The sequence below is a fragment of the Cnephaeus nilssonii genome (assembly GCF_951640355.1).
Source record: "Cnephaeus nilssonii genome assembly, chromosome: 22".
Taxonomy (NCBI): domain Eukaryota; kingdom Metazoa; phylum Chordata; class Mammalia; order Chiroptera; family Vespertilionidae; genus Cnephaeus; species Cnephaeus nilssonii.
In genome coordinates, this window is record NC_137093.1 from 27,969,001 (window position 1) to 27,993,034 (window position 24,034).

General features: G+C 61.9%; 1 protein-coding gene across 1 annotated transcript; it reads left to right on the forward strand.

The window, feature by feature from the left end:
* Nucleotides 1-55: 55 nt before the first annotated feature.
* ATP6V0A2 (ATPase H+ transporting V0 subunit a2) lies at nucleotides 56-22,920 on the forward strand. Its single transcript, XM_079762493.1, has 20 exons — nucleotides 56-379; nucleotides 6,440-6,518; nucleotides 6,935-7,032; nucleotides 7,273-7,410; nucleotides 8,221-8,309; nucleotides 9,504-9,630; nucleotides 10,348-10,430; nucleotides 11,242-11,335; nucleotides 11,965-12,177; nucleotides 13,121-13,271; nucleotides 13,427-13,563; nucleotides 14,071-14,258; nucleotides 14,337-14,427; nucleotides 15,095-15,213; nucleotides 15,923-16,133; nucleotides 17,240-17,359; nucleotides 17,782-17,901; nucleotides 18,381-18,498; nucleotides 19,106-19,277; nucleotides 19,870-22,920. The coding sequence occupies exons 1-20, from the start codon at nucleotides 263-265 to the stop codon at nucleotides 19,967-19,969; spliced, it is 2,565 nt and encodes an 854-aa protein (XP_079618619.1). The 5' UTR covers nucleotides 56-262; the 3' UTR covers nucleotides 19,970-22,920.
* The last annotated feature ends 1,114 nt before the right edge of the window (nucleotides 22,921-24,034 follow it).

Sequence of the window (24,034 nt, forward strand, 5' to 3'; positions counted from 1 at the left end):
GGCCGCGGGGGAGGGGGCGGGACAGGAAATGGCTAGGGCGGGGGGCGGGGCCTCGCTCGGTGGCAGCGGCGGCGGCTGGAGCGGCGGCCGCGGGGGCTGGACTGGGGGCGGCCGCAGCTGCCCGGAGCCCGATGGTGCGGCGCCGCGGCCAGGCCGCAGCAGGAGCCCGAGGCCTGGGCCGCCCCGGCTGACCGCGCGGGCCCGCGCTGCCCGGAGCCCCGGAGCCGCCCGTCGGGCCCCGCCAGGACGCGGGCCGCCCGCCATGGGGTCGCTGTTCCGGAGCGAGCCCATGTGCCTGGCGCAGCTCTTCCTGCAGTCGGGCACGGCCTACGAGTGCCTGAGCGCCCTGGGCGAGAAGGGCCTGGTCCAGTTCCGAGACGTGAGTGTCGCCCGGGAGACGCGGGCCTCCCTTCCGCCCGCGCGGGGCCCGGGGCGCGCCGCTGTCCCCATTTCCCGGGCGGGGAAACTGAGGCCGGGCCCCGGCCGGAGCTGCGGCCCAGCTCAGGGTCCCCGTGAGGTCCTCCTCAGCTTCACCCGACGCTCCTGGGCCAGGCGCCGGGCTGGGCGGGAGAGCACATCCGACAAGGCCTCTCTCCCCGAGTCCATCTGGGACGTCCGGGGGGTGGCGGGGGACAGAGACCGGACACCTAAGCCCACCAACAAGAAAATGTTTGCTGAAAAGAAAATAATACGGGGTGGGAGTGAGGGTGGCTCGGCTCCAGGTGGGCTTCCCGGAGGAGGTGGCGTTTGGACCCAGACCCGATGGGAAGGACCTGGCCTGGGGGAGATGCGGGGAACCGGGTGGCAGGTGAGCCCAGAGCCTGAACGGGCGGTGGGCGAGGTGTGGGCTCCTCCAGGGGGGCGGTTGGTGTCGGTTTTGTTCACTGACGTGGGAAGATGTGCCACGGCCAGGCCGGGCCCCGGAGCGCCGTCAGTACTGGTTGAATGGACGCTGTCTCCCCGACAAGGGACAGTGAGCACTTGTCTTGTGAGTCTGTTCACTTGTTCGTCTCCACCACGCACGGACTGTCACCCCAAGGGTCAGGGCCTCTCCTCGCAGGCCCACTCCCCATTCCCCACGACTCGGAACAGCCCCTGGCGTTGTAGGCACGAATAGGCGTTTGTTGAGTGGCCCGGCACGCCTTGGTTGAGTGTGTGCTCTGTGCCAGATGCCGGCTTGGGTGCTGGGACTGCCTGGGTGGGAGCCAGGAGGACAAGGTCCTGGTGTGGTTGCGCTCGGCCTGGGAGGAGACACACACACACACACACTGATTAGGAAGGCGATAGGGAGATCTCACACACACACACACACACACACACACACACACACACACACTGATTAGGAAGGCGATAGGGAGATCACACACACACACACACACACTGATTAGGAAGGCGATAGGGAGATCACACACACACACACACACACACACACACTGATTAGGAAGGCGATAGGGAGATCACACACACACACACACACACACACACACACACACACACACGATTAGGAAGGCGATAGGGAGATCGGGGCGTGGACGGGAGGCTGTGAAGCCGGACCTGGGACGTGCTGTTGGGACGGGAAGTCACTGAGGTGGATGTTTTATTTCCTGGGCCACAGCCTTCCTCCCCGGGGGGTTCCCCCTCATCTCTCGGGGGTTCCTTCACCTCCAAAGGAAACACCCCCACCGTGTGCTGATGCAGCTGGAAAAACCCCGGGAACGGGTGAGGCTGCAGGGCAGGCCCGGCTCTGCCTGGATCCCGGTGGCCCTCGGGCTCCGGCACCCGGTACCCACTTACCCGGAGGGTGCTGGGCCGAGCTGCGCAGCCCCCGACTCAGGAAGCCCCCCCTCCCGCACAGCCGGTCAATGTGTTCCATCCTGTGAGCCTCGGCCCGGGCGGATCAGGCTTAAATCTCAGAGGCTCGAACAAATGCCCCGATCACCGGAAGATTCGAGTTTCACGCCGTGTCATTACAGCCTGAGACTCAGCGGGAGGAAGCGAGAGTGCGGTTCGTCCTCTTCCAGAACCAAAACCAAAGCAGCTCTTCCTCGTGTGGGGCTCGGTTTTCCGCGCTGGGTGTGTGTGTGTGTCTGTCTGTCTGTCTGTCTGTCTTTGGGCGGCTGTCCAGCAGTGTGGATGCTGGTGCAGAAAGTTCCATCCCGGCTGACATTCCCCTGCTCTTTTCTGGGGTTTCTTACCTCCTGTTCACCAGGTGGGATCCCTGACCTCTGACTTCCTGGCTTTCGGGTAGTCCTCCTAAGGGGAAGGAGGCGGGGCCTGGGTTTCCGTGGTGACAGCTATGCGAAGACCTGGATAAAGGCAAGGTTCTTGGCCTGACCTGGGGCTCAGGGAAGCCGGAGCGTCGCACTTGGGCACCGTCTGCAGTCTCAGGACAGTTGTCACCTGTCGTCAGGCCCGCAGCTGCGGCACTGGGAGGAGATTAGCAAAAAGAGCGACAGGTAGCCTCTGCCAGTTTTTTTTTTTTTATATATAGGTTTTTATTGGTTTTAGAGGTTTTTTAAAAAATATATTTTATTGACTTTTTACAGAGAGGAAGGGAGAGGGATAGAGTTAGAAACATCGATGAGAGAGAGACATCGATCAGCTGCCTCCTGCACACCCCCTACTGGGGATGTGCCCGCAACCAAGGTACATGCCCTTGACCGGAATCGAACCCAGGGACCCTTCAGTCCGCAGGCCGACGCTCTATCCACTGAGCCACACCAGTGAGGGCGAGGTTTTTGTTGGTTTTAGAGAGCAAGGAAGGGAGAGGGATAGGGAGAAGCATCATGTGAGAGAGAGTCACTGATGGACTGCCCTCTATGTCTCCCACTGGGGATCGAGCCTGAAAACCCGGCACGGGCCCTGTCCGGGAATCAAACCCTGAACTCCTGGTTCATAGGTCGACGCTCAGCCCCTGAGCCACGCCGGCCAGGCCTCTGCTGAGTTTCTGAGGTTAAATGTTAGTCTTCCAATGAATCCACCTTTCAATGGCCTTCATATCACTGGCCTGGAATTAGGGCGATGTTGCCTCCCTAAAAAGAAAGAGAAAGGACACTTTGTAAAGGAAACCACGTAACAGGAAGCACAGAGTTAGTACCTGCGGGACGGGGAGGCCGGGGTGTCCGCCCCGATCCTGTGCGCCAGGGCCGGGATCGCCTCTTCCTGTGGCTCAGACCGCAGGGGCCGGTGAGAGTGCCCAGCGCTGATGGGAGGACGGAATCGAAGCCGGGCAGCGGTGTGCTTGGCGGACGGCTGGGGCCTGGCTCCCCTCTGACACGCAGTTCTGTGGGGACAGAGGGTGTCTGACCGCCAGCAGCTGGAGAGGGGTTACGTCAGGTCAGTGTGAGTTCCAGAAGTGAGTGGGATTTGTCTTCCTTGTGGGGAATTGTTTAAAAAAGTAACTCCACACACGGAACAAGAACTGAACCTTTGGGCAGAGACTCGTGTTTGAGCAGTTCCATGCCGAGCTGTTGTCTGATTATTTTTTCTTGGTCACAGTCGCAAGAATTCTTGCCCAATGCCTTTCCCCATGAACGGAAGCCGAACCGTGGCCTCCTAGTTTGTCGGTCGGCGTTCAGCCACTGAGCCACACCTGCTGGGCTGGGATTTTTTAAAAACAATTATGTTTACTGTTGAAAGGACTACAGATGCCCCCTTTTCCCTCCCATTGACGCCCTCCACGCCGCCCGCTCCTCCCAGGCCTTCTGGCCCAAACCCACAGGGACTCATGCTCTCCCCATTCTGGCCGGAACCTGAAATCGGTGTCTGGGCTGTGCTCCCTCGGAGGGCTCCAGGGGAGGGTCCTTCCTGCCTCTCAGCGTCTGGGGTCTCCATCGAAGTGCCCACTTCCGCTTGTTCACGTGGCCCCGCCCCCTGTCCATGTGCTCACATAAGGCCGTCTACGTGGCCCCGCCCCCTTTATCACGTGCTCATTTACGGCTGTTCACGTGGCCCCGCCCCCTTGATCACGTGCTCACTTACGGCTGTTCACGTGCTCACTTACGGCTGTCCACGTGGCCCCGCCCCCTTGATCACGTGCTCATTTACGGCTGTCCACGTGCTCACTTACGGCTGTCCACGTGGCCCCGCCCCCTTGATCACGTGCTCATTTACGGCTGATCACGTGCTCACTTACGGCTGTCCACGTGGCCCCGCCCCCTTGATCACGTGCTCATTTACGGCTGATCACGTGCTCACTTAAGGATGTCCACGTGGCCCCGCCCCCTTGATCACGTGCTCACTTACGGCTGTTCACGTGCTCACTTACGGCTGATCACGTGCTCACTTACGGCTGTTCACGTGGCCCCGCCCCCTTGATAACGTGCTCATTTACGGCTGATCACGTGCTCACTTACGGCTGTTCACGTGGCCCCGCCCCCTTGATCACGTGCTCATTTACGGCTGATCACGTGCTCACTTACGGCTGTCCACGTGGCCCCGCCCCCTTGATCACGTGCTCACCTACGGCTGTCCCCGTGGCCCCGCCCCCTTGAGGCCTTGGCTGGTCTGTTTCGGGGTGCCAGCTCCCCGGTTGCCCCTGCTCTCACCCCCGTCAGCAGTCCCTGTGCCAACGTCCTCCCAGGAAGCCGTGTGCGATGCCCTCTCCCCTCCGGGGCTGTGACCCCGGGACTGCGGAGGAGACGGGAGGCAGCGGCCCGGCCAGTCCACCGAGCGGTCCCGGGGGCCTGAGCCGTCTGGAGGCCCGAAAAGACATTGATTCGGGGTCTGCACTCCGCCGACTTCCCGCATTCGCTCCGGGCGACGTGGCTCCGCCCCGGGGCCGCCCGGTCCACGTCCCCGAAGCCGCCCCCCTCCTGGCAGCATCTCTCCCCCCCCCCCCCCCGCGGCCCCCCTGCGGCTCCAGGCCCCGCTGAGCCCGGCCCCGCCCGTCACTGGTCCCGGGTCCTCACACCGGCCTGGGAGGGCTGACCTCAGACAGAGGGGTGCACACACCGGGTGGGCACCGCCCCCCCCCCATCCCCGGAATGCCAGGAGCTCCGAGTCTGCTGACGTCAGCTCCGGAGGCTGCGCCTGCGCAGTGCGGCCACCAGAGGGCGGGACATGCCTCCAGGAGCGGGACGCCCACCTGCCCACAGCCCCCCCCCCCCTCCGCCTGAAGGGAACCAGGTGTCTGTCATTCTTTAAGTTATAAACGTGATACATGTGGGGGAAAGTATATTGTGGAAATTTGGAAAATGTAAGACTAAGATAACTTCTATGATTCCAATACCTAGAAAGAAGCACTTTAACTTCTTGGTTAATATTGGCCAACCATTCTTTTTAAAACAACATTTAAAAATGCACGTGTGTACTTATATGACCAAAACCGCCCTGAAAATATCTCTAATCTTTTCACACACGTCATGTCCTGAATTTTCTAATCTTTTACGATGGGGTGTGTTGTTCTGAGCTGTGCATTAGGAGCGCAGTTGAGGGAAGAGTATGTGGGAACAGCGAACGCCGCGTCCCCGATGTAAACCCCGGCCACTCGCTGCATTCCCGCCCCCCCGGCCCCGAGAACATGGGAGGCAAGTCCCAGGGGTGTCATCAGTGTCTGGAAAAGGCGAGGACACTGGACAGCCATAACCGCAGTGTCAGTATTTTACCTGAGCTCTTTATTTTTTATTTTATTTTTATTTTTAAAAAATACATTTTATTGATTTTTTACAGAGAAGATGGGAGAGGGATAGAGTTAGAAACATCGATCAGCTGCCTCCTGCACACCCCCTACTGGGGATGTGCCCGCAACCAACGTACATGCCCTTGACCGGAATCGAACCCGGAACCTTTCAGTCCGCAGGCCGACGCTCTATCCGCTGAGCCACACCGGTCAGGGCTGTACAACTTTATTGATGTATGCCACGAAACTCACTCATTTCACGCCACATTCATTGACTCTTAGAAAGTGTCCCGAGCCCGTGTCAGACATCCCATCCCGCCAGCGGGTGGATCCCAGCCTGCGGCCCTCACTCTGCCTTCCGCCCGGGTTTGCCTGCCCTGCTCGTTTCATAGAAATGGGGTCGCACAGTTTGTGTCGTCTTCTGTCACTCCTGAGAGCCCCCGTGACGTTACTGTGTCAGAGGCTTGTCCCCGTTCATTGCCGAGTAGAATCCCACGGGTGGGTGCGGACTGTAGTGTCTTCAACCCATTTCCTGTTGAGAATGCCCCCTCTGGAGCCCAGGTGTTGGTTTCTTCTAGAGAAGTCTTTGTCCGGACCCACAGGTCTGGCTTGGGTTAAGTTTCTCCGTGGGCTGTTTCCGGGCGGAAGGGTATCTGTCAGGTGCTTTTGGTAACAGTTGCCAAATCCCTTTCCAGAACAGTGTGGCCGTGGGAGTCCGCCAGGGCGCGCCGTTCCCCAGACCCTGGCCAATAACATTTTAACGTCGAATTCCTTGTTCAATTGTAGGTGTTGACAGAGCATTTTTGATTCTTTTCTCAGCTCAACCAGAATGTAAGTTCTTTCCAAAGAAAATTCGTTGGTGAGGTGAAGCGGTGTGAAGAGCTGGAGCGAATATTGGGTGAGTTTCTCTGGACAACCCGACAGCCCTGGTTACGGGAGCGAACCCCGGTCCCTTCAGGAACGCTGGGCGCTGCCGGCCAGCAGGGAGAGGAAAGCGGGGCCGGGCTTCTCCCCGATCGGAGGCCAGCCCGGCCACGTGGGCGGACGTTACATCCGCACTTGCTGCTTTTCATCTACCAACGTCGGGGTTCACGTCCCTGAACTGTCGGGGCCACCCTGTCGTCACCACCCGCTGCTCGTCCAGGCAGCGCCCCCTTTGGAGAGAGGTCTCAGCGGGGGGCCTCGGAGTCCACGGGACCCAGACATTGAGGGTCAGACGACGCAGGGACGTTGGGATGAAGCAGGGAAGAAGGGTCCGACCTGCGTGCCCCCGGGCGCGGAGTGGAGTCTCACTGCTTCGCGTTGGCTTCGCAGCGTATCTGGCGCAGGAGATTCACCGAGCTGACATCCCGCTGCCCGAGGGCGAGACCAGCCCCCCGGCCCCGCCGCTGAAGCAGGTTCTGGAAATGCAGGTAACGCCGCCCTCGGGGGCTGCTGCCTGGTCTCGCCTGCCTGTCCCCTCGGAGCCAGAGGGCGCTGCCCCAGACGGCCATCGGCGACCTGGCCGTGTGGCTCAGCGGGCGGCATCATCCCGTGGCCTGGCTAGACTCTGGCTTTTTAAAAGCTCTGCTCGGGGGGAGGGGGGTCCCGGAAGGAGCTCGGGGTCACCCGGGCGCCGAGGCGGGTCCTGAGCAGCGGCGGTTCCGGTGCAGGAGCAGCTGCAGAAGCTGGAGGTGGAGCTGAGGGAAGTCACGAGGAACAAGGAGAAGCTGCGGAAGAACCTGCTGGAACTGATCGAGTACACGCACATGCTGCGCGTCACCAGGACCTTCGTGAGGCGGAGTGTGGAGGTGTGGCCTCGCGCTCCGGGAAGCCCGTGTCTCGGTGGGGTCGGCACTTCCTGCCGGTTCCTGCCGGCGTCGTGTTGCTTTTGCCGGGAGATGTGTGGTCTCAGCCTCGTTTCCAGCGGGGTGTTCCCACCTGAGAAAAGCTTGGAGCCTTCCCTGTGTTGGTGGTCTCAGCAATAACAGTAGCTCCTGGTGGTTTTGTTGTTTGTCTTAAACTTATCTTTGTTGTTGGAAGTATCACCGAGGTCCCCTTTCTCCCCATTGACCCTCCCCACCGCCCCGCCCCGGCCTCCTCCGCCCTCTGGTCTGTGCGGAGGTTGTGCAGCAATGCCTCCTGCTTGCGCAATGCTTTAGTTTGCAGTTGGAAAAAAATCTATGGTCATGAGAAAGAATTGAACAGGACTTTCAGGTCTAAAATCTAGATTTTATTTCCAAATGGCTAAGAGGGAAAGGGGTGAAACCTCACCATGTGCACGATAAGAACCAAGCGCAGGCCCTGCGGTTCCCTGCGCGCCTGCGTGTCCGAGAGAAGCCCGCCCTCCCCCCCCCCCCTTCCCAACCACTTTGGCTCAGAACGTTCCGGCCGGGCCGGGGAGGGCCCAGATCACACTCCGCTGTCCTGTGAGTGTGGCCGAGGAGCCGGCAGGGGAGGGGAGGGGCGTGAGCTGCTTCCTCGGTGAGAGCGCTTCCTGCCCGAGTTACCCTGGGGCCGTGGCACCCAGACCCACGTGGCAGTGACGCCCTAGACTGCTGCTGGGGACGAGACGTGGGGGATCCCTTCTCACGAGACGCCCGTGGCCTCCTCTCTCGTAGTTTGAGCCCACGTATGAGGAGTTCCCCGCCTTGGACAGCGACTCCTTGCTGGACTACAGCTCCATGCAGAGGCTGGGAGCGAAGCTGGGGTAGGTCCGCGCGGGGGCCGGGCCCCTGCCGCCCTCGCTGGGGAGGGCGAGCTCGTGGGGTGACGGACGGGCACGTCCCATGGCCGCGACCGAGCGAAGGGCAGTGCGTGCTGTTTAGGGAACACGGAGCTCCCGGGTGTCTGCTGGGCCGCGGCCCGCGGGCTGGGAGCGGCGGGTGCGCCGGCGCTGCTCCCACGAGCCCGAAGCACTGGGCCTGGCGCGTCCGGCCATCCCGCGGGGTGGACGGCGGGGGAGCAGGTGTCGGCCAGGCCCGCGCTCGGCCTCTTCCTCCCGCTCCTTCCCGCGTCGTTCACGCGAACGTGGCGCCGTGTTCCCTCGGAGCCTGGTTTCTCAGGAGGAGCGCACGTCCCTCTGGCCACTCACCGCCTCGGGGCTCAGTGTTCAGTCTGAGGGGGGTCCCCCAGCGTCAGTGCCCATGGTCAGGTCCGGGGCCCCCGCAGGCCTGGAGTCCGTCACGCTCGCGCCCAGCGTGGGTTCTGTAGGGTTTCCTGTGTTTTCTCTGAGCCGGGCCGCCGCCGAGGGGCTCCCCCTGGCTGTGGACTCCAGGAGGCTGCCCCCTTCCGCCGGCCCGAGGGCAGAACACGGCACTCGGGGGCTCCTTCGCAGGGTGCCCGTCGCCCACTCCCCGAGGGGTAGCCCTTTGGGGGGACCCAACTTGAGAGAGGAGATTTGGGGGTGACCAGTTTCTTCTCACCTGATGGAGACGCAGGCCCCCCCCCCCCTTCTCCCACGCGAGCACCGAGACTCCAGCCTTGGGTGCTGGTCAGCGCAGAGCACAGTCCGGGGGGGGGGGGGGGGTGCGAGGCCCGGTGCCTCCTGTCCCGGGAGGTCTCTGTTCCAGGCTCAGCTCTGCACTGGGAGGGGTGCTCAGGGCCTTTCACCCGGCATGCGGGGCGCCCAGCATGGAGGCGCCCGGCATGGAGGCGCCCGGCATGGAGGCGCCCGGCATGGAGGCGCCCGGCATGGGGGTGCCCGGCATGGGGGTGCCCGGCATGGAGGTGCCCGGCATGGGGGTGCCCGGCATGGGGGTGCCCGGCATGGAGGCGCCCGGCATGGGAGGCGCCGGCAGTCGGAGGCTTCCCGCGTCCCTTCCCCGGGCAGAATGAGTGCTCGGCCGTGTGCCGCGCTGGGGAGGCCGCTGCCCTCACTGACGCGCGGCCTGCTGCCCCGTAGGTTCGTGTCCGGCCTCATCCACCAGGGGAAAGTGGAGGCGTTCGAGAGGATGCTGTGGCGGGTCTGCAAAGGGTACACCATCGTCACCTACGCTGAGCTGGACGAGTCCCTCGAGGACCCGGAAACGGTGAGGGGGCGGCACGGTCGCCTCCGGCCAGCACAGACCCGCACAGACCCGGCCAGCACAGACCCGCACAGACCCGGCCAGCACAGACCCGCACAGACCCGGCCAGCACAGACCCGCACAGACCCGGCCAGCACAGACCCGGCCAGCACAGACCCGCACAGACCCGGCCAGCACAGACCCGCACAGACCCGCGGCGGCTGGCGCAGCGCAGGCGGACCCCGGGGGCTGCTCCCGGCCCCCCCCCCCCCCGGAGATTCCAGGGCCTCTCCCACGGCCACAGCACGGCCGGCCCAGGAGGCGCCGTCCCCTCCGGCCTCAGCCTGCGAGGTTTTCTCTGAGAGGGGGTCCCCGTCCTGCTGGGGGGGGGCACGGGACAGCGCCTCCGCTCTGCGCTCGGCCGTTTCAGCAGCGGAGCCGCCCCCGAAAGCACAGACGTGCGCGGACCCGGCCAGGCCACGGACGCTCGCGGCAGCCGGAGGTGGAGCGAGGCGGAGGGGCCGCCCGCGGGGACTCGGTTTTGGTCACCGCTTGTCCGAACGACCAGACACGCCCGGCCTCGCTTTGGGGTGGGGATGCTTTTCGCGGTGAACTTGCCGGTGTGGCCGCGCAGGAAGGAGTCAGCGTGTGTGCTGGGGAATGAGGGACGGGACGGACAGAGGCTGAGCCGCCAGAGCGGGGTCACCTCCAGCCCCCGAAGTAAGGGTGTCCTCCCTGCAGGGGGAAGTCATCAAGTGGTACGTGTTCCTCATCTCCTTCTGGGGCGAGCAGATCGGCCACAAGGTGAAGAAGATCTGCGACTGGTAAGAGCAGCCCCTCCCTCCCCACGTCCCTCCCCGCGTCCCTCCCCGCGTCCCTCCCCGCGTCCCTCCCCACGTTCCCTCCCCGCGTCCCTCCCCGCGTCCCTCCCCGCGTCCCTCCCCGCGTCCCTCCCCACGTTCCCTCCCCGCGTCCCTCCCCGCGTCCCTCCCCGCGTCCCTCCCCACGTTCCCTCCCCGCGTCCCTCCCCGCGTCCCTCCCCACGTGAGGAGTGCAGTGGGCGCCAAGGCTGCCGGTGCTGTCACGGGCGTCTCCGCCACAACACTGCGCTTCTAAACACGCATTGGTTAGCTGCCTCTTGCCGGGAAATTCTTAAAGTAACTTAAAAGTAGAGACCGTGTGAGTGACATTCCAGCTCGGTGTGTGTTTTGGAAATCGAGGCCTAAAAGATCAATGGGCCCGGCCGGCGGGGCTCAGGGGCTGAGCGTCGACCTAGGAACCAGGAGGTCAGGGTTCATTCCCGGTCAGGGCACAGGCCCGGGTTGTGGGCTCCATCCCCAGTGGGGGGCGTGCAGGAGGCAGCTGATCATGATTCATTGATGTTTCTGTCTCCCCTCTCCCTTCCCCTCTCTCTAAAGTCATTTGAAAAAACATTTAAAAACGTTTTTAAAAAGATCGGTTGGAAAAGGAATCGGGTTGGAGTGTTTGCGCCTTCCCGGTGCTCTGAGCTGCACGTGGCCGTGGCCGTGGCCGTGTCAGGTGGAGCCCTGGGCAGTTTCTCCCCTGAGGTTCGCTCCCCCGTTCCCTCCAGCCCCTCCGGGTCCTGACGGCGTGCGGGGGAATTCTGTCTTGCAGTTACCACTGCCACGTCTACCCGTACCCCAGCACCGCCGAGGAGCGCCGCGAGATCCAGGAGGGGCTGAGCACCCGCATCCAGGACCTTTACACGGTGAGAGGCCGGCCGCGCTCCGGTGGGACGGCACGTCGCGGTGTCCAGGGAGGCCGGAGGCCGCTCCTCCCGTCGTGGCGTGTTGGACAGCCCGCGGGGACATGGCTAGTGTCGGCTTTGCAGTGGGAGGTCGCCTTGCCGTGTCGGTGAAGTCTTCATCACGCCCGCTTCGCGTGTGGCTCTCGTGTGCCTTCTGTGCTGAGGGCAGGGAGGGCGCTGGGGGGAGAAGCGGGCTGTGACCACTGAGCGCCGGGGGCTTCCTGGCGGGGTGACCTGGGAGGTGGGGCTGCGTGGAACCCGGCGCTCCCTGCACCAGCCGGCCTTGTGTTCCCCGGGGACTGTGACCTCGAACTCTTTCCTGTGGCCCTGGGTCCCCGCTGGGAGGGGCAGCTCCAGGGGCATCTGATGGGCTGAGCTCAGGCCTCCACCTGCCTCCTGGGGTCCTGGGTCCTGGGGTCCCGGAGGAGGGGGAGGAGGCGGGGGAAGAGGAGGAGGCGGCGTGAAGGCTGCTCACCTGTCCCCAGGCAGCAGGTGCCGGGCCTCGGCCTCCCTCCGTGGAGAGTCCCTGGGGAGGGCAGGAGGGGCAGAGTTGAGAGCCGCCGCCCGCCCACAGCGCGCTCCTCCCCCAGGTGCTGCACAAAACCGAGGACTACCTCAGGCAGGTGCTGTGCAAGGCGGCCGAGTCGGTGTACAGCCGCGCCGTCCAGGTGAAGAAGATGAAAGCCATCTACCACATGCTCAACATGTGCAGCCTCGACGTGACCAACAAGTGCCTCATCGCCGAGGTCTGGTGCCCCGAGGCCGACCTGCAGGGCCTGCGCCGGGCGCTGGAGGACGGCTCGGTAAGGCGCCCACAGCCGGGCCCGCGGGAGCTCGGCTCCGGACGCCGCCGCTCCTCCGCCTCCGCGGCCGGGAGGCGGGCTGGGCGCTCCGCGGTCCGTCCACACGTGGTGTTTTGTGATCTCGGGGCCGTGGCTTCGTTGTGAGCGTGTTGGTGGGTCTCCGTGTTGCTGTCGGTTGCACAGTCTGCCCTTGAGGGGCCTCGGGAGGTTCACGCTGTGCCGTGGCGGCCCGCTCCCCAGGGCCCGCCCCCTGTGTCTCAGGGAACAGAATTGACTGGAAGCCTGCCCTTCTGGTCACACCCTGTGCTGCTGGCTCGTGAGGGCGTCCTTCCCTCTGAGCCAGTGGATGTGCTTGGAGGACGGTGAACGCTGCAGGCCGGGCTCGGGGCGGCCCGCCGGCTGACGCTGGATTTCGGTGTACGAGGTGGTGGCGCTGTCTCCAAGTGCCTCTCGAACATTTTATTACTTTTAATTTTTACCTTTTTAAAACCTTTATTGTTGAAAGTGTTACATATGTCCCCTTTCCCCCATTGACCCCTCCAGCCCGGCACCGCCCCCCTCCCCCCACATATCTTATTGTCTGTGTCCATGGGTGACGCGTACATGCAGGCGGGCCTTTGGTTGATCTGCCTCTCGAACGTTTTTAAAAGATAAAAGACTAAATTCCAGTTTTCCTGGTGATCCGGGACTCTGTCTGCGTGGAGGAGTCCCTCCAGCTCCTCCCTCCATGTCCCCGCCCACTCGGCCCCGCCCGTTCCTGCCTCTCTCCCGCTGTCCTTGAACCTGTCCTTGAACCTGTCCTTGAAGCTGTCCTTGAACCTGTCCTTGAAGCTGGCGGGTGCGATCAGTACTGCCCCCGGAGCCACGGAGCCTCGCTGGCGGGTGCAGTGTGGTGAAAGGCTCTTGGACGGTCTCTCTGTTTTTACTCTTTTTCACGTGAAAGAGAGAGAGCGGCGCTACCATGGCCTCGTTCATGAACACGATCCCGACGAAGGAGACGCCCCCCACCCTGATCCGCACCAACAAGTTCACCGAGGGCTTTCAGAACATCGTGGACGCCTACGGCGTGGGCAGCTACCGGGAGGTGAACCCAGGTGGGCCCGCGTGTGCGCGTCCGGCGGGGGCCGCGTGGGGGAAGAGGCCCGCTGCTGCGTGGTCCTGCGTGGCTCCTGCCCGCCCGCCCCGGGGCCTGCGCTGCCTGCTGGGATCGGGGTCGGTGCAGAGCCCTGAGCCCCGCTCGCTCCCACAGCGCTCTTCAGCATCATCACCTTCCCCTTCCTGTTCGCCGTGATGTTCGGGGACCTGGGCCACGGCTTCGTGATGTTCCTGTTTGCCCTCCTGCTGGTGGTGAATGAAAACCACCCCCGGCTCAGTCAGTCCCAGGAGGTAAGAAGCCGCCGCGCCCCTCTCTTGGGCAGCCGGGGGCGTGCGTCTTCTTGGGGCCAACACAGCCGTCTGCTGAGTGCCGGTCAGGGCGGGCGGTCACCGTGACGCACCCGGCTGAGACCTGAGCGGGGTCGCCTCTGTGACAGGGACCTCTGTGACCGCGTCTTGGTGGTGGTTTTGTTTTTTGATTTTTAGAAAGAGAGGGGGGGGAGAGAGAAACATCAACGATGAGAGAAGCATGGATCGGCTGCCTCCTGCACGCCCCCTACTTGGGATCAAGCTCGCAACCTGGGCACGTGCCTTGACCGGGAATCGAACTGTGACCTCCTGGTTCATAGGTCGGCGCTCCGCCACTGAGCCACACCGGCCGGCTGCAGTGCCTGGTCTCAGAGCCCTGAGGGCAGTGGCTGAGAAGGGGCGCGACCAGCCTCGGTCACGTGACCGTTGCCCCGCTCCTGCCGGCCTGCCGCGTGGCCCCGTGCTCACCGCACGCCGCTCTCCGCACAGATCCTGGGCATGTTCTTCAACGGCCGGTACATCCTGCTGCTGATGGGGCTGTTCTCCGTGTACACGGGCCTCATCTACAACGACTGCTTCTCCAAGTCCGTCAACCTCTTCGGCTCCGGCTGGAACGTGTCTGCCATGTACAGCGCCGGCCACCCGCCCGCCGAGCGCCAGAGGATGGCGCTGTGGAAGTAAGGCCGGGGCAGCCGGCGCCGGGTCGGGCGGGAAGAGGTCCCCCCACGACCCTCCTCTCCCTCGCTCTGTTGCAGTGACAGCGTGGTCCGGCGCAGCCGCGTCCTGCAGCTGGACCCGAGCGTCCCCGGGGTGTTCCAGGGCCCTTACCCGCTGGGCATCGATCCTGTGAGTGCACCCCCCCACCTCCAACCCCTCCCCCCCCCCCCCCCCCCCCCCCCCCGTCCGGCTCCTCGGCGGGGCGGCTGGCACCGTGGCTTCTCGGGGTCACGGGCTTTGTGTTCTCACTGTATTTTTCTTTACAGTCTCCATTCTGTCACTTTGTATTCGTTCAGGAGTGCGGCCTAGTGGTTAGACCGTCGTTTTATAGGACGGTGCCCGATATTCCCAGCACCCACCTGCCCGCACATGCTCTAATAACACAATTTTTGTTGTTGTTAATCCGCAATATTTGTACGTGAAGGTAACACGGCCCTGTCTGTCCCTGCCCGGGGTCAGGGCCCGGCCCGCAGGCACCCTCCCGCTCTCCGCAGAGGGACGGGCGCCCTGTCTGCTGAGCCCAGGTCCTTCCTCCCGCTCTCCTCGCGCCCTTCACTTCCGGGCTCTGTCCCCGGACGCACAGGCGCCCGGCATTGCTGGGCCTGCGCTTTCAGGGAGGGTCACTGTCCCCCGGGCCCGGGCTGAGGAACCGGTTCTCAGGGGGAACAGGGCCCCGGAGGACGGCGTGAGGCTGCTTCCTGCTGGGTCCCCGCTGCTTCCGGTTCGGGAGACGTCTCCGGTCGCCGCGGCGGCGGCGGGACCTTACGGTTTCTCCTTTGGTCTGGTTGGTCTTCAGATTTGGAACTTGGCCACCAATCGCCTCACTTTCCTGAACTCGTTCAAGATGAAGATGTCCGTGATTTTGGGGATTATCCACATGACCTTTGGCGTCGTTCTGGGGATATTCAACCACTTGTAAGTGCAGGGTCTTCAGAAGCCGCGTCTCTAAGCCAGGCTTGGCGTTGCTCACTCTGCCTCTGGATGGCAGCGGCGTGGCTGAGTGTGTCCCGTGACTCTGTCCGATGATCCCGTTTTGACAGTTTCATGAGCTCGTTCGCTCAGCGGATGTTTGCCGAGCACGTGGCATGGGCCGGCAGTGTTTTGGGCTCTAGGGAATGAGAGGGAGGAGGCCGGAAAGCACAGCAATTAGACCTTAGTTTCTAGAATTGATTTTTCTCATTCTTTTTTTTTTTTTTAATGAGTTAGAAAACGTTTAAAAATTATTATTTTTGTAGTCCTCACTCGAGGATATCTTTGTTGATGAGAGAGAGAGAGAGAGAAACATTGATTGGTGGCCTCGTGTACCTGCCCCCACCAGGGATTGAACCCGCAGCCTAGGAACGCAGGCTTCTTGGTGTGCGGGGGAAGCTCCAACCCACCGAGCCACCGGCCGGCGAGACAGCCCTCTGTTTACGAGCTGGTGTGGTGGGATGAGAGGGTGTTTCTTTTCCCCTGACGGGTCTGGTTGTGGCCCACGCGCCACTTTGCGGTCCTCACGTTTCCCTCCGTGGCTGCCCTGGAGCCCCGAGTCTGCGTGTCGGGCGGGAGCCGTGCCGAGAGGCGCCGTCCAGGGATGACTTGGTGCCTCAGCGCGGTCCTGTCCGGCTGACCGGCCTCTTTGCAGGCATTTCAGGAAGAAGTTCAACATCTACCTGGTGTCCGTGCCCGAGCTGCTCTTCCTGCTGTGCATGTTCGGGTACCTCATCTTCATGATCGTCTACAAGTGGCTGGTCTACTCCGCAGAGACCTCCAGGGTGGCCCCCAGCATCCTCATCGAGTTCATCAACATGTTCCTGTTCCCGAGCACGGCGACCAGCGGTCTGTACGCGGGCCAGGTGAGCCCCTCTGTCCCCGCGCCATCAGCGTGCTGCGGGGGCCGTCCCGGGCCTGTGGGCACAGGGCTGCGTCTCCGTGTGTTCCCACAGAAGCGTGCCGGTCTGCTGGACAGGTGCTGGGGCGCTGGGCAGGCCGTACCATCCAGACTCCCTGCCACAGCCCCGCAGGTGTGGCTCCGTGGTTGGGCATCGACCTATGAACCAGGAGGTCACGGTTCGATTCCTGGTCAGGGCACAGGCCCGGGTTGTGGCTCAATCCTCATTGGAGGGCGTGCAGGAGGCAGCCGATCCATGATTCTCTCTCACCATTGATGTTTCTCTCTCTCCCTCCCCCTTCCTCTCTGACATCAATAAAAACACATTTTAACAAAAACAAACCTGCCGCCCCCAGTAGCTGTCAGAACTGGTGGAAGTAAATGTACCACTGGGGTTCCGAGGGCTGCCCAGTCCCCCACTTTCCCAGGTTCTTTAAACTCCCTCTGTGACAAGGCAGGTTGTCCGAGAATGAGCACCTGGGCCACAGGCCGAGGCCCGCTCCCATGACCCGGTGCCTGAGTGATGCCCTGGGCAGCGGGCCCAGGGCCGAGCGCCGGCTCCAAGGGAGGGCTGCCCGCCCTGCCTGCCCCCGCCGGCCGCCGCCTCCGAGTGGAGCCTGAACCTGCGGGCTTCGCCGTCCTGTAGCCCTGTCCTCGGTGCTGCAGTCTCTCTGGGTCCAGGAGGCGGCCCCTGGGCGTGCTTGCTCTGAGCTCCTTATTTTTTAATTTATTTTTTAATGTATCTTTATTGATTTCAGAGAGGAAGGGAGAGGGATAGAGAGAGAGAGAGACATCCATGATGAGAGGGAATCACTGACTGGCTGCCTCCTGCACGCCCCCCACTGGGGGGGATCGAGCCCACCACCCCGGCCTGTGCGCTTGGCCGGAATCGAACCAGGGACCCTCCAGTCCGCAGACCGACGCTCTATCCACTGAGCCACACCGGCCAGGGCTGAGCTCCTTGTTTATGAGTGAAGGGGTGTGGGGCTTGATTCTGCGAACGTGAGGAACGTGCCGATGACCCGTCGGGGTCTGCGTGGTCACCGCCCCCCCGCCCCGCCCCCCCCGCAGGAACACGTGCAGCGGCTGCTGCTGGCCGTGACCGCGCTGGCCGTGCCCGTGCTCTTCCTGGGGAGGCCGCTCTTCCTGCTGTGGCTGCACAACGGGCGCAGCTGCTTCGGCGTCAGCAGGGTGAGTGGGCCCTCCGGAGCCTGCCCTGCCCTGCCCGCTCCTCGGCCCCCGGCAGACCGCCCCGCCCTGCCCGCCCCGCGGCCTCCAGGCCCCTCTCTCCTGGGCATCCATGACTCTGACCCCCGCGGGACCTGCTGTGAGTGACCCGCTCACCTCTGCTCCCCCTCGGCGTCCAGGCCTCTATGGCCGCCTCCTGCGGGGCCGGTGCTGCTCCGCGGGGGGCGGCCACCCCCACCAGCGCGCGCTCTTCCCCGATGTTTCTATGATCGCTGTCCTAACGGGGGCCAAGTCCTCGTTTTCTGTTAAAGGACGGTCGTGTTCCTGAAGAATCTCAGGCTCGTCGGGAGAAGCGCGGGCTCTGGCCTCGGCGTGGTCACGGCTGGGCTCTGACGGCGCTGACCCTGCTCCCTGTTTGTTGCTAGAGTGGGTACACGCTGGTCAGGAAGGACAGCGAGGAGGAGGTGTCTCTGATGGGCAGCCAGGACATCGAGGAGGGCAGCTCCCCGCTGGAGGACGGCTGCCGAGAGGTGACCTGTGAAGAGGTAAAGCTCTCCGTCCTGATGATAAAATAGACGCCCCACGCCAGCCAGTGGAGCTCAGTAGTGGGGCGCCGGCCTGTGAACCAGGAGGTCAGGGTTCGATTCCCGGTCAGGGCACAGGCCCGGGTTGCGGGCTCCATCCCCAGTGTGGGGCGTGCAGGAGGCAGCCGATCCATGACTCTTATCACCGATGTTTCTCTCGCTCTCTCCCTCTCCTTTCCTCTCTGAAATGGATAAAAAAATAGACTCGTCACTAAGCTTTCATATAGTAATGGTCTTGGTGAGAAGGATGAGAATAATCCGTCTCCAGGTGAGACACCGAGGTGGGGGGAGGGCTGGCGAGCAGAGCTGTGAGTCGCCGCCCTGCACCCTGGTGTCCTTGCACCGTGCCCCGCAGCCAGCTCTCTCGTCGTCACCCTCCGAGCGGAGTGGGCTTGGACCTCGCGGGCGCCGACGCTAACCCTGCGGCGTGGTCTCCGCAGTTTAACTTCGGAGAAATACTGATGACCCAAGTGATCCACTCCATCGAGTTCTGCCTGGGCTGCATCTCCAACACGGCGTCCTACCTGCGGCTCTGGGCCCTCAGCCTGGCGCACGCACGTGAGTGTCCCCCAACCTCCCGCCCCCAGCACCCGGCCAACTCACAGCGACGCTTTAAATTGCGGGGGGAGCGCAGCGCCGGCTCTCGGCGCCGGAGCGAAGCTGGCCCGGGCTGCTGGGAGGAGCGCGCTCACGGGCCAGGCTGTGTTGGGACAGAGCCCTCCCGGGAGGCAGGCTGGTGTCCCGGTGCCCTGCCGTCTCCGTGCTCGACGGTCAGGGGGCTGGTGTCCCGGTGCCCTGCCGTCTCCGTGCTCGACGGTCAGGGGGCTGGTGTCCTGGTGCCCTGCCTTCTCCGTGCTCCACGGTCAGGGGGCTGGTGTCCTGGTGCCCTGCCGTCTCCGTGCTCCACGGTCAGGGGGCTGGTGTCCTGGTGCCCTGCCGTCTCCGTGCTCGACGGTCAGGGGGCTGGTGTCCTGGTGCCCTGCCTTCTCCGTGCTCCACGGTCAGGGGGCTGGTGTCCGTTCCCGTGAGAGCAGGTGGCGGGTCACGGGAGAGGAGGGTGTGATCCGTGGGCAGCAGTGGGAGTGGCCAGGAGGAAGCCCGCGCAGCCAGCCGCGAAGGGGACTCGCTCCGTGAACGGACGTTAACCCGCGCGCGGCCCCCGCAGAGCTGTCCGACGTCCTGTGGGCCATGCTGATGCGCGTGGGCCTCCGCGTGGACAAGACCTACGGCGTGCTGCTGCTGCTGCCGGTGATGGCGCTCTTCGCCGTGCTCACCATCTTCATCCTGCTGGTCATGGAGGGGCTGTCTGCCTTCCTGCACGCCATCCGCCTCCACTGGTGAGCGGGCACTCGGCGTGGGCATACCCCTTCCGGAAAGCGAACCCCTCCCCGCAAATGTGTGTATATAACCCCCCCCCCCCCCCAAATCCAGTGCTTCATTCCGCTGTGTCTCCCCTGCCGCACAGCGGGGCCTGTGTTCAGATCCCGTTATCGTTCTGTTTTGTGTCTGAGCTGTTAGCCCTGACGGGCGAGAGCAAGTCCACGCCTGCCCCGTGGTTGTGTGTTCCAGGCTCAGTTCACCGAGGGCCTTGCTTTATCTCGTAAAAGGCTTCATGCCTGTTTCTCTGTCTGTGCCCGGCTACCACGGTGGGGAGAGGTCCTGGTGCTGGTGTGTGTGTGTGTGTCTGTGCGTGTGCGCACGTGCAGTGCGTGAGGCGGTGCGATGTGTTTCTAACACGTCACGCCTACACGGGGCGGGCACGTGTGTGCATTCTGTCCGAGTACAAATAGTTCTGCCAAGAACACTATGGGGTGAAGCAACCGCAGCCCAGGGAGTCTTGTTTTTAACTCAGAAGCTGTTTTACGGAAGTAGGGAAAGTTATTCGCAGCCTTTCATTAATACATGGATTTTTTTTAATTTTTATTTTAGGGTGGAATTTCAGAACAAATTCTACGTTGGTGCAGGCACCAAATTCGTTCCTTTCTCATTCAGACGACTTTCATGGAAGTTCAGCGACGACGGGGCGTGATCGCATAGCTGCCTCCATCGAGCTTTCCGATGACAGAGGATTATCATGTTGTAGAAATTCACTTATGTCCGATTTACGATCAGAAAATTCTGTCTTCATTGATTGCCTTAGGATCTAGCCAAATAATTCTGTAAGATATACCTCTTCCTCACGTTAAATATTTTGTAAAGTTTGTCAATTTAGATACACAAATTTATTTCAGTGTTCCTGATGAGCAAACGTAAGTTAATGCCAAAAGTTATGTTAAAGTTATTTTTTAAAATACAGGCTTGGGCGAGAGGAGCCCACTTCGAGTGGCTGATCGGAAACAGTCTTAGGTACTTAATTCCTTTTCACCTTATTAAAAAAACCCAAAAAACAGAGTTATTCTGTCACCTGAATCAGAGAATATTTTCCAGCAGCTGAATAAGTCTAGTTTTTTAAAAAGTTTAATGACGGATAATCAAGACACATTTAATATTCTGCCTGACCAGAACTGTGCGAACATTTTTTATTGTTCTCCTGGGATTACGAGTAGGAGGTGGTTTCTACACTTCTGTCTTGTCTTAATTGGGGAACATGGGACGAAACCTACAGCAGATGTTTATTCCACTTGTGCGTTTTTAAAGACCTCGCCCTGTTCTCCTGCGTCACTCCGGTTCCACCCGCTGTGTGTTTGGGAAGAAACCGTGTGCCAAGCTGTGCGACTATGGACGATGGAGTAGGACAGGCCCTGGGCTCAGTCCCCGCGTGGCTGACGTGACTGAGCCAACAGGGTTTGTCCTGAGCGGGGGAGGGGGAGAAAGTAGACTTTTGTGTACTTTTATCACAAAATGTGAATTAAGGTATTTACCACGAGGAGGTCGAACCTACCCGTGAGAATGGGACATTGATCGTTTCTTTACTTGGAGGCTGATTCTAAAGGAAGGTCCGACTAAGGGACTTAGAGGTCATGTGCACGTCGCACACTCCTTAGCTCGGTCGGAAGCTGATTCTCCGCCACCGATTTGGAGTCTCGTTTAAATGCATCTGCTCACTTGACATTTAGTTCTGAACGAGTGGGAATCAGTCCTGTTGGACGTGTTGATCTGTCCTGTCTTCCTGTGCGTCATGCTCATCCTCCCGACTCCACTGTGATGGTTGTAAGTCATTCTTTTCAGGACGAGCCCCCAGTATGTCCACCTGCTCACGTTTTCCTAACACGCCACAGGCTGTCTGTCGCCATCCTCCTCCGCCCTGGCTCGTGGGCCGAGGAGGGTGAACTGAGCAGCCAGGCTTAACTGACTCTAACATCAAACCTTTTTAAGAAATAGACATTTTTATTGACTTCAGAGAGGAAGGGAGAGAGAGAGGAACATCAATGATGAGAGAATCATGCATGGGCTGCCTCCTGCACGCCCCCTACTGGGGATCGAGCCCACGACCTGGCATGTGCCCTGACCTGGAATGAACTGTGACCTTCTGGTTCATAGGTCAACACTCGACCCCTGAGCCTCGCCGGCCGGGCTAACATCAGACCTTTTTCATTGTGACGATTCCATGCTGCCCCCCATGGCGTGTTACCCTGAGCCAGTTGGAATTCCTGGGGTTTGTCCCTCATGGTAAATATCAGGCCGATAGCGAGGCTGAGGAAACGGGAAAATGTCTGCTCTCAAAGCCAAGTTTCCCCAGAAGGGAGTGATGTTGGACACTCTTGGGGTAAAGATGAAATCTGAATAATGCCGCCCAGCTTTCAGCCTGGCCCTCACAGGCCCGTTTTCATTATCTGACTCCGGGGGCCGATAGCAAAGTGGGAGCTGACTCCTCCCTAGGGAACGCATAGACGGCTTTGGCTGGAGCCTCCCCGCCCGCTGCCCCCCGTCCCGGGGCCCCTTGTCCTTCTAATGAACACCTTCTCTCCGTATGGAACCAAGAGGGAGTCATTGCTCCATTGAAACTTGTGTGGAATGTAATTCCATAAAAAGCAAATGAGTGGTCCTGACAGAAGGCTCTAGAAGTACAGTGAGGTGGTCTGAAGGGAACTTTATTTCCTGGTGAAGCTCTTGGTCCCAGCGCTGTGTCCCCAGAGCAGTTGTTTGTTTTTAAGCTCTTTGATGGAACTGCTGCGTGTGTGAGTCTTAAGGCAAGACTTGATTCTCTTGATAGCAGACACCAAGAGGGGTCTGGATGATGCTCTAAATGTGATCATTTTTCTAAAGATCCGTGTCATGGTGGCCAGATTCTCCAGTTTTCGCTCTGTGTGTTCGTGGCGTCCTAAAACATAAACCCGAGGATTTCTTCCGCAATTTAGAATCTGATTTCATCCCGGAAGGTGAAGAGCATCCTTGTGGTGACGGAATGGTGGGCCGCTCGGAAGTCCTGAGGGGTTCTGACGGGGTCAGGGGGAGCCCCTGGACTTCTGTGACTTTGAAAAGACTCGCCTCACAGAAGGCCCAGCCGCGCGGGCATTTTGTAACAGCCTCTGCTCGTTTTCTGCCTGCAGTGGTTTGATGAGGCATAGGACACCTGTAGCAGAGGCAGCTCTTAGGGACGTTTAGGACCCTCTGATTTTGGAAAACAAAAATGAAAATTAACTTCAACCGCTGCCCTGCAGTCTGCGTTAAACACCACACGTTTCTTGACTGAGGTGTTGAAGCCAGGTGTGCGCGCACGCCACCCGGTCTCGCCAGCACGGCGACGGGGCATCGCGATCCCAGACCAGGACACAGGGCAGTGCCAGGGACGCTTCGGCAGCCAGCCCCGAGCTGAGCGCTGGCTTAGAATTGTGAGGAACCCTTAGGACTCCCCGCTCGCTCCCAGTGGGAAACCGACCCGGGCAGGTGCTTAGGGTCGGCCCGGAAGCGAGGGCTCAATGCTGAGCAGCAACACCGGTGGACAAGCCCCAGCTCCCGGATGCATGAAAGGACACGTGCGCATCTTCCTCTCAGTGTTGAACTTTTTACTAATGGAGAATAAATCTATATTTTTAAAACGTGAGCGTTCTGCTTTATTATTCCCTGGCTTGACTAGGAAGCCAAAACACGCGGCCCCTTTGTGATCACGTCCCCCTTCCTACCACCGCCCCCCCCCCCCCCACACACACCCCGGAACTTGTCCCTTCAACCTCTTGTCCCTTCAACCTCTCTCCCCAAAGCTATTTGCTCCTCCGACCCGCTGTGATCCATAGGCCTGGGGGCTGGGAGAGTCCTTGCTGGCTTCCAGCTGCCTCTGCCTCGAGATCCTGGGGCCTTGTCTTGTCACCGCTCCGGCCTCGGTTTCCTCACAGCCAAACGGGCAGGTCGCCAGCCCAGAGACTCCCAGGACCGGGCTCCCGGCGCCCCGCGAGGTCCGCAGTGGGCTGCCCTTGGGCCCCACACCAGGGTGCGTGCTGCCCCCCAGCGGGGCTCGGAGGAAGGGTGGACCCACGTCTCGGGAGGAGCCCCTCTCCCCTCGGCGCTCGGGCTGGGGGGACCCAGGCTCTCCCGCGTCTGGGCTCGCGCCTGTGCCAGCGCGGGACGGTGCGGGCGTGTCGCTGGGCTGCAGCCGGCCCGCGCGGGGGCGGCCGTTGCCGGGGCGGCCGTTGCTAGGGGCGCCGTTGCCAAGGACGCCTGCCTGCCGGCGCTGGGCTCCCTTCGCGGCGCCATGGACGACCTGCGGGTGCAGTGGATACGCGACCGGGTGTACACGGCTTTAGGCCTCACGGAGCCCCAGCTCTTCGAGGAGCTGCTGACCCGCGACGACGGCGAGGCCGAGGACCTCATCCTGCACTTCCTCAACCAGACCAGCGAGGAGGAGGGCGCCTCCACGCTCTTCTTCTACCGGAAGGTGGTGCCCGAGGAGGTGGAGGTGGAGCTGGACAACGGTGAGCCCGCCGGCCCCGCCCCCGCGCGGCTGCCCACCCACCCTCCGACCTCGGCCTCCCTCGGGTGCCGGCCCTAGATGGTTGTGGTCGCCCACCCAGTGCAGGGACTGTCGGGGTCCCGGGTGAGCCGCGGGGAGCTGCCCCTGCTCGCACAGCCCGCTGGGAAAGGGGCCCTGGAGTGCCCAGTCACGGCGAAGGCTTGTTCTGTGCGTCCTCGGCACCAGGTCCAGCTCCACGCGCTTGTA

Bases quoted from the DNA above. Each gene is read 5' to 3' on its own strand.
- ATP6V0A2 (XM_079762493.1), top strand. From the start codon at position 263: ATGGGGTCGCTGTTCCGGAGCGAGCCCATGTGCCTGGCGCAGCTCTTC. The intron at 7,411-8,220 runs GTGTGGCCTCGC...CCTCTCTCGTAG, and splicing joins TCGTGAGGCGGAGTGTGGAG to TTTGAGCCCACGTATGAGGA. The intron at 18,499-19,105 runs GTGAGTGTCCCC...CGGCCCCCGCAG, and splicing joins CCTCAGCCTGGCGCACGCAC to AGCTGTCCGACGTCCTGTGG.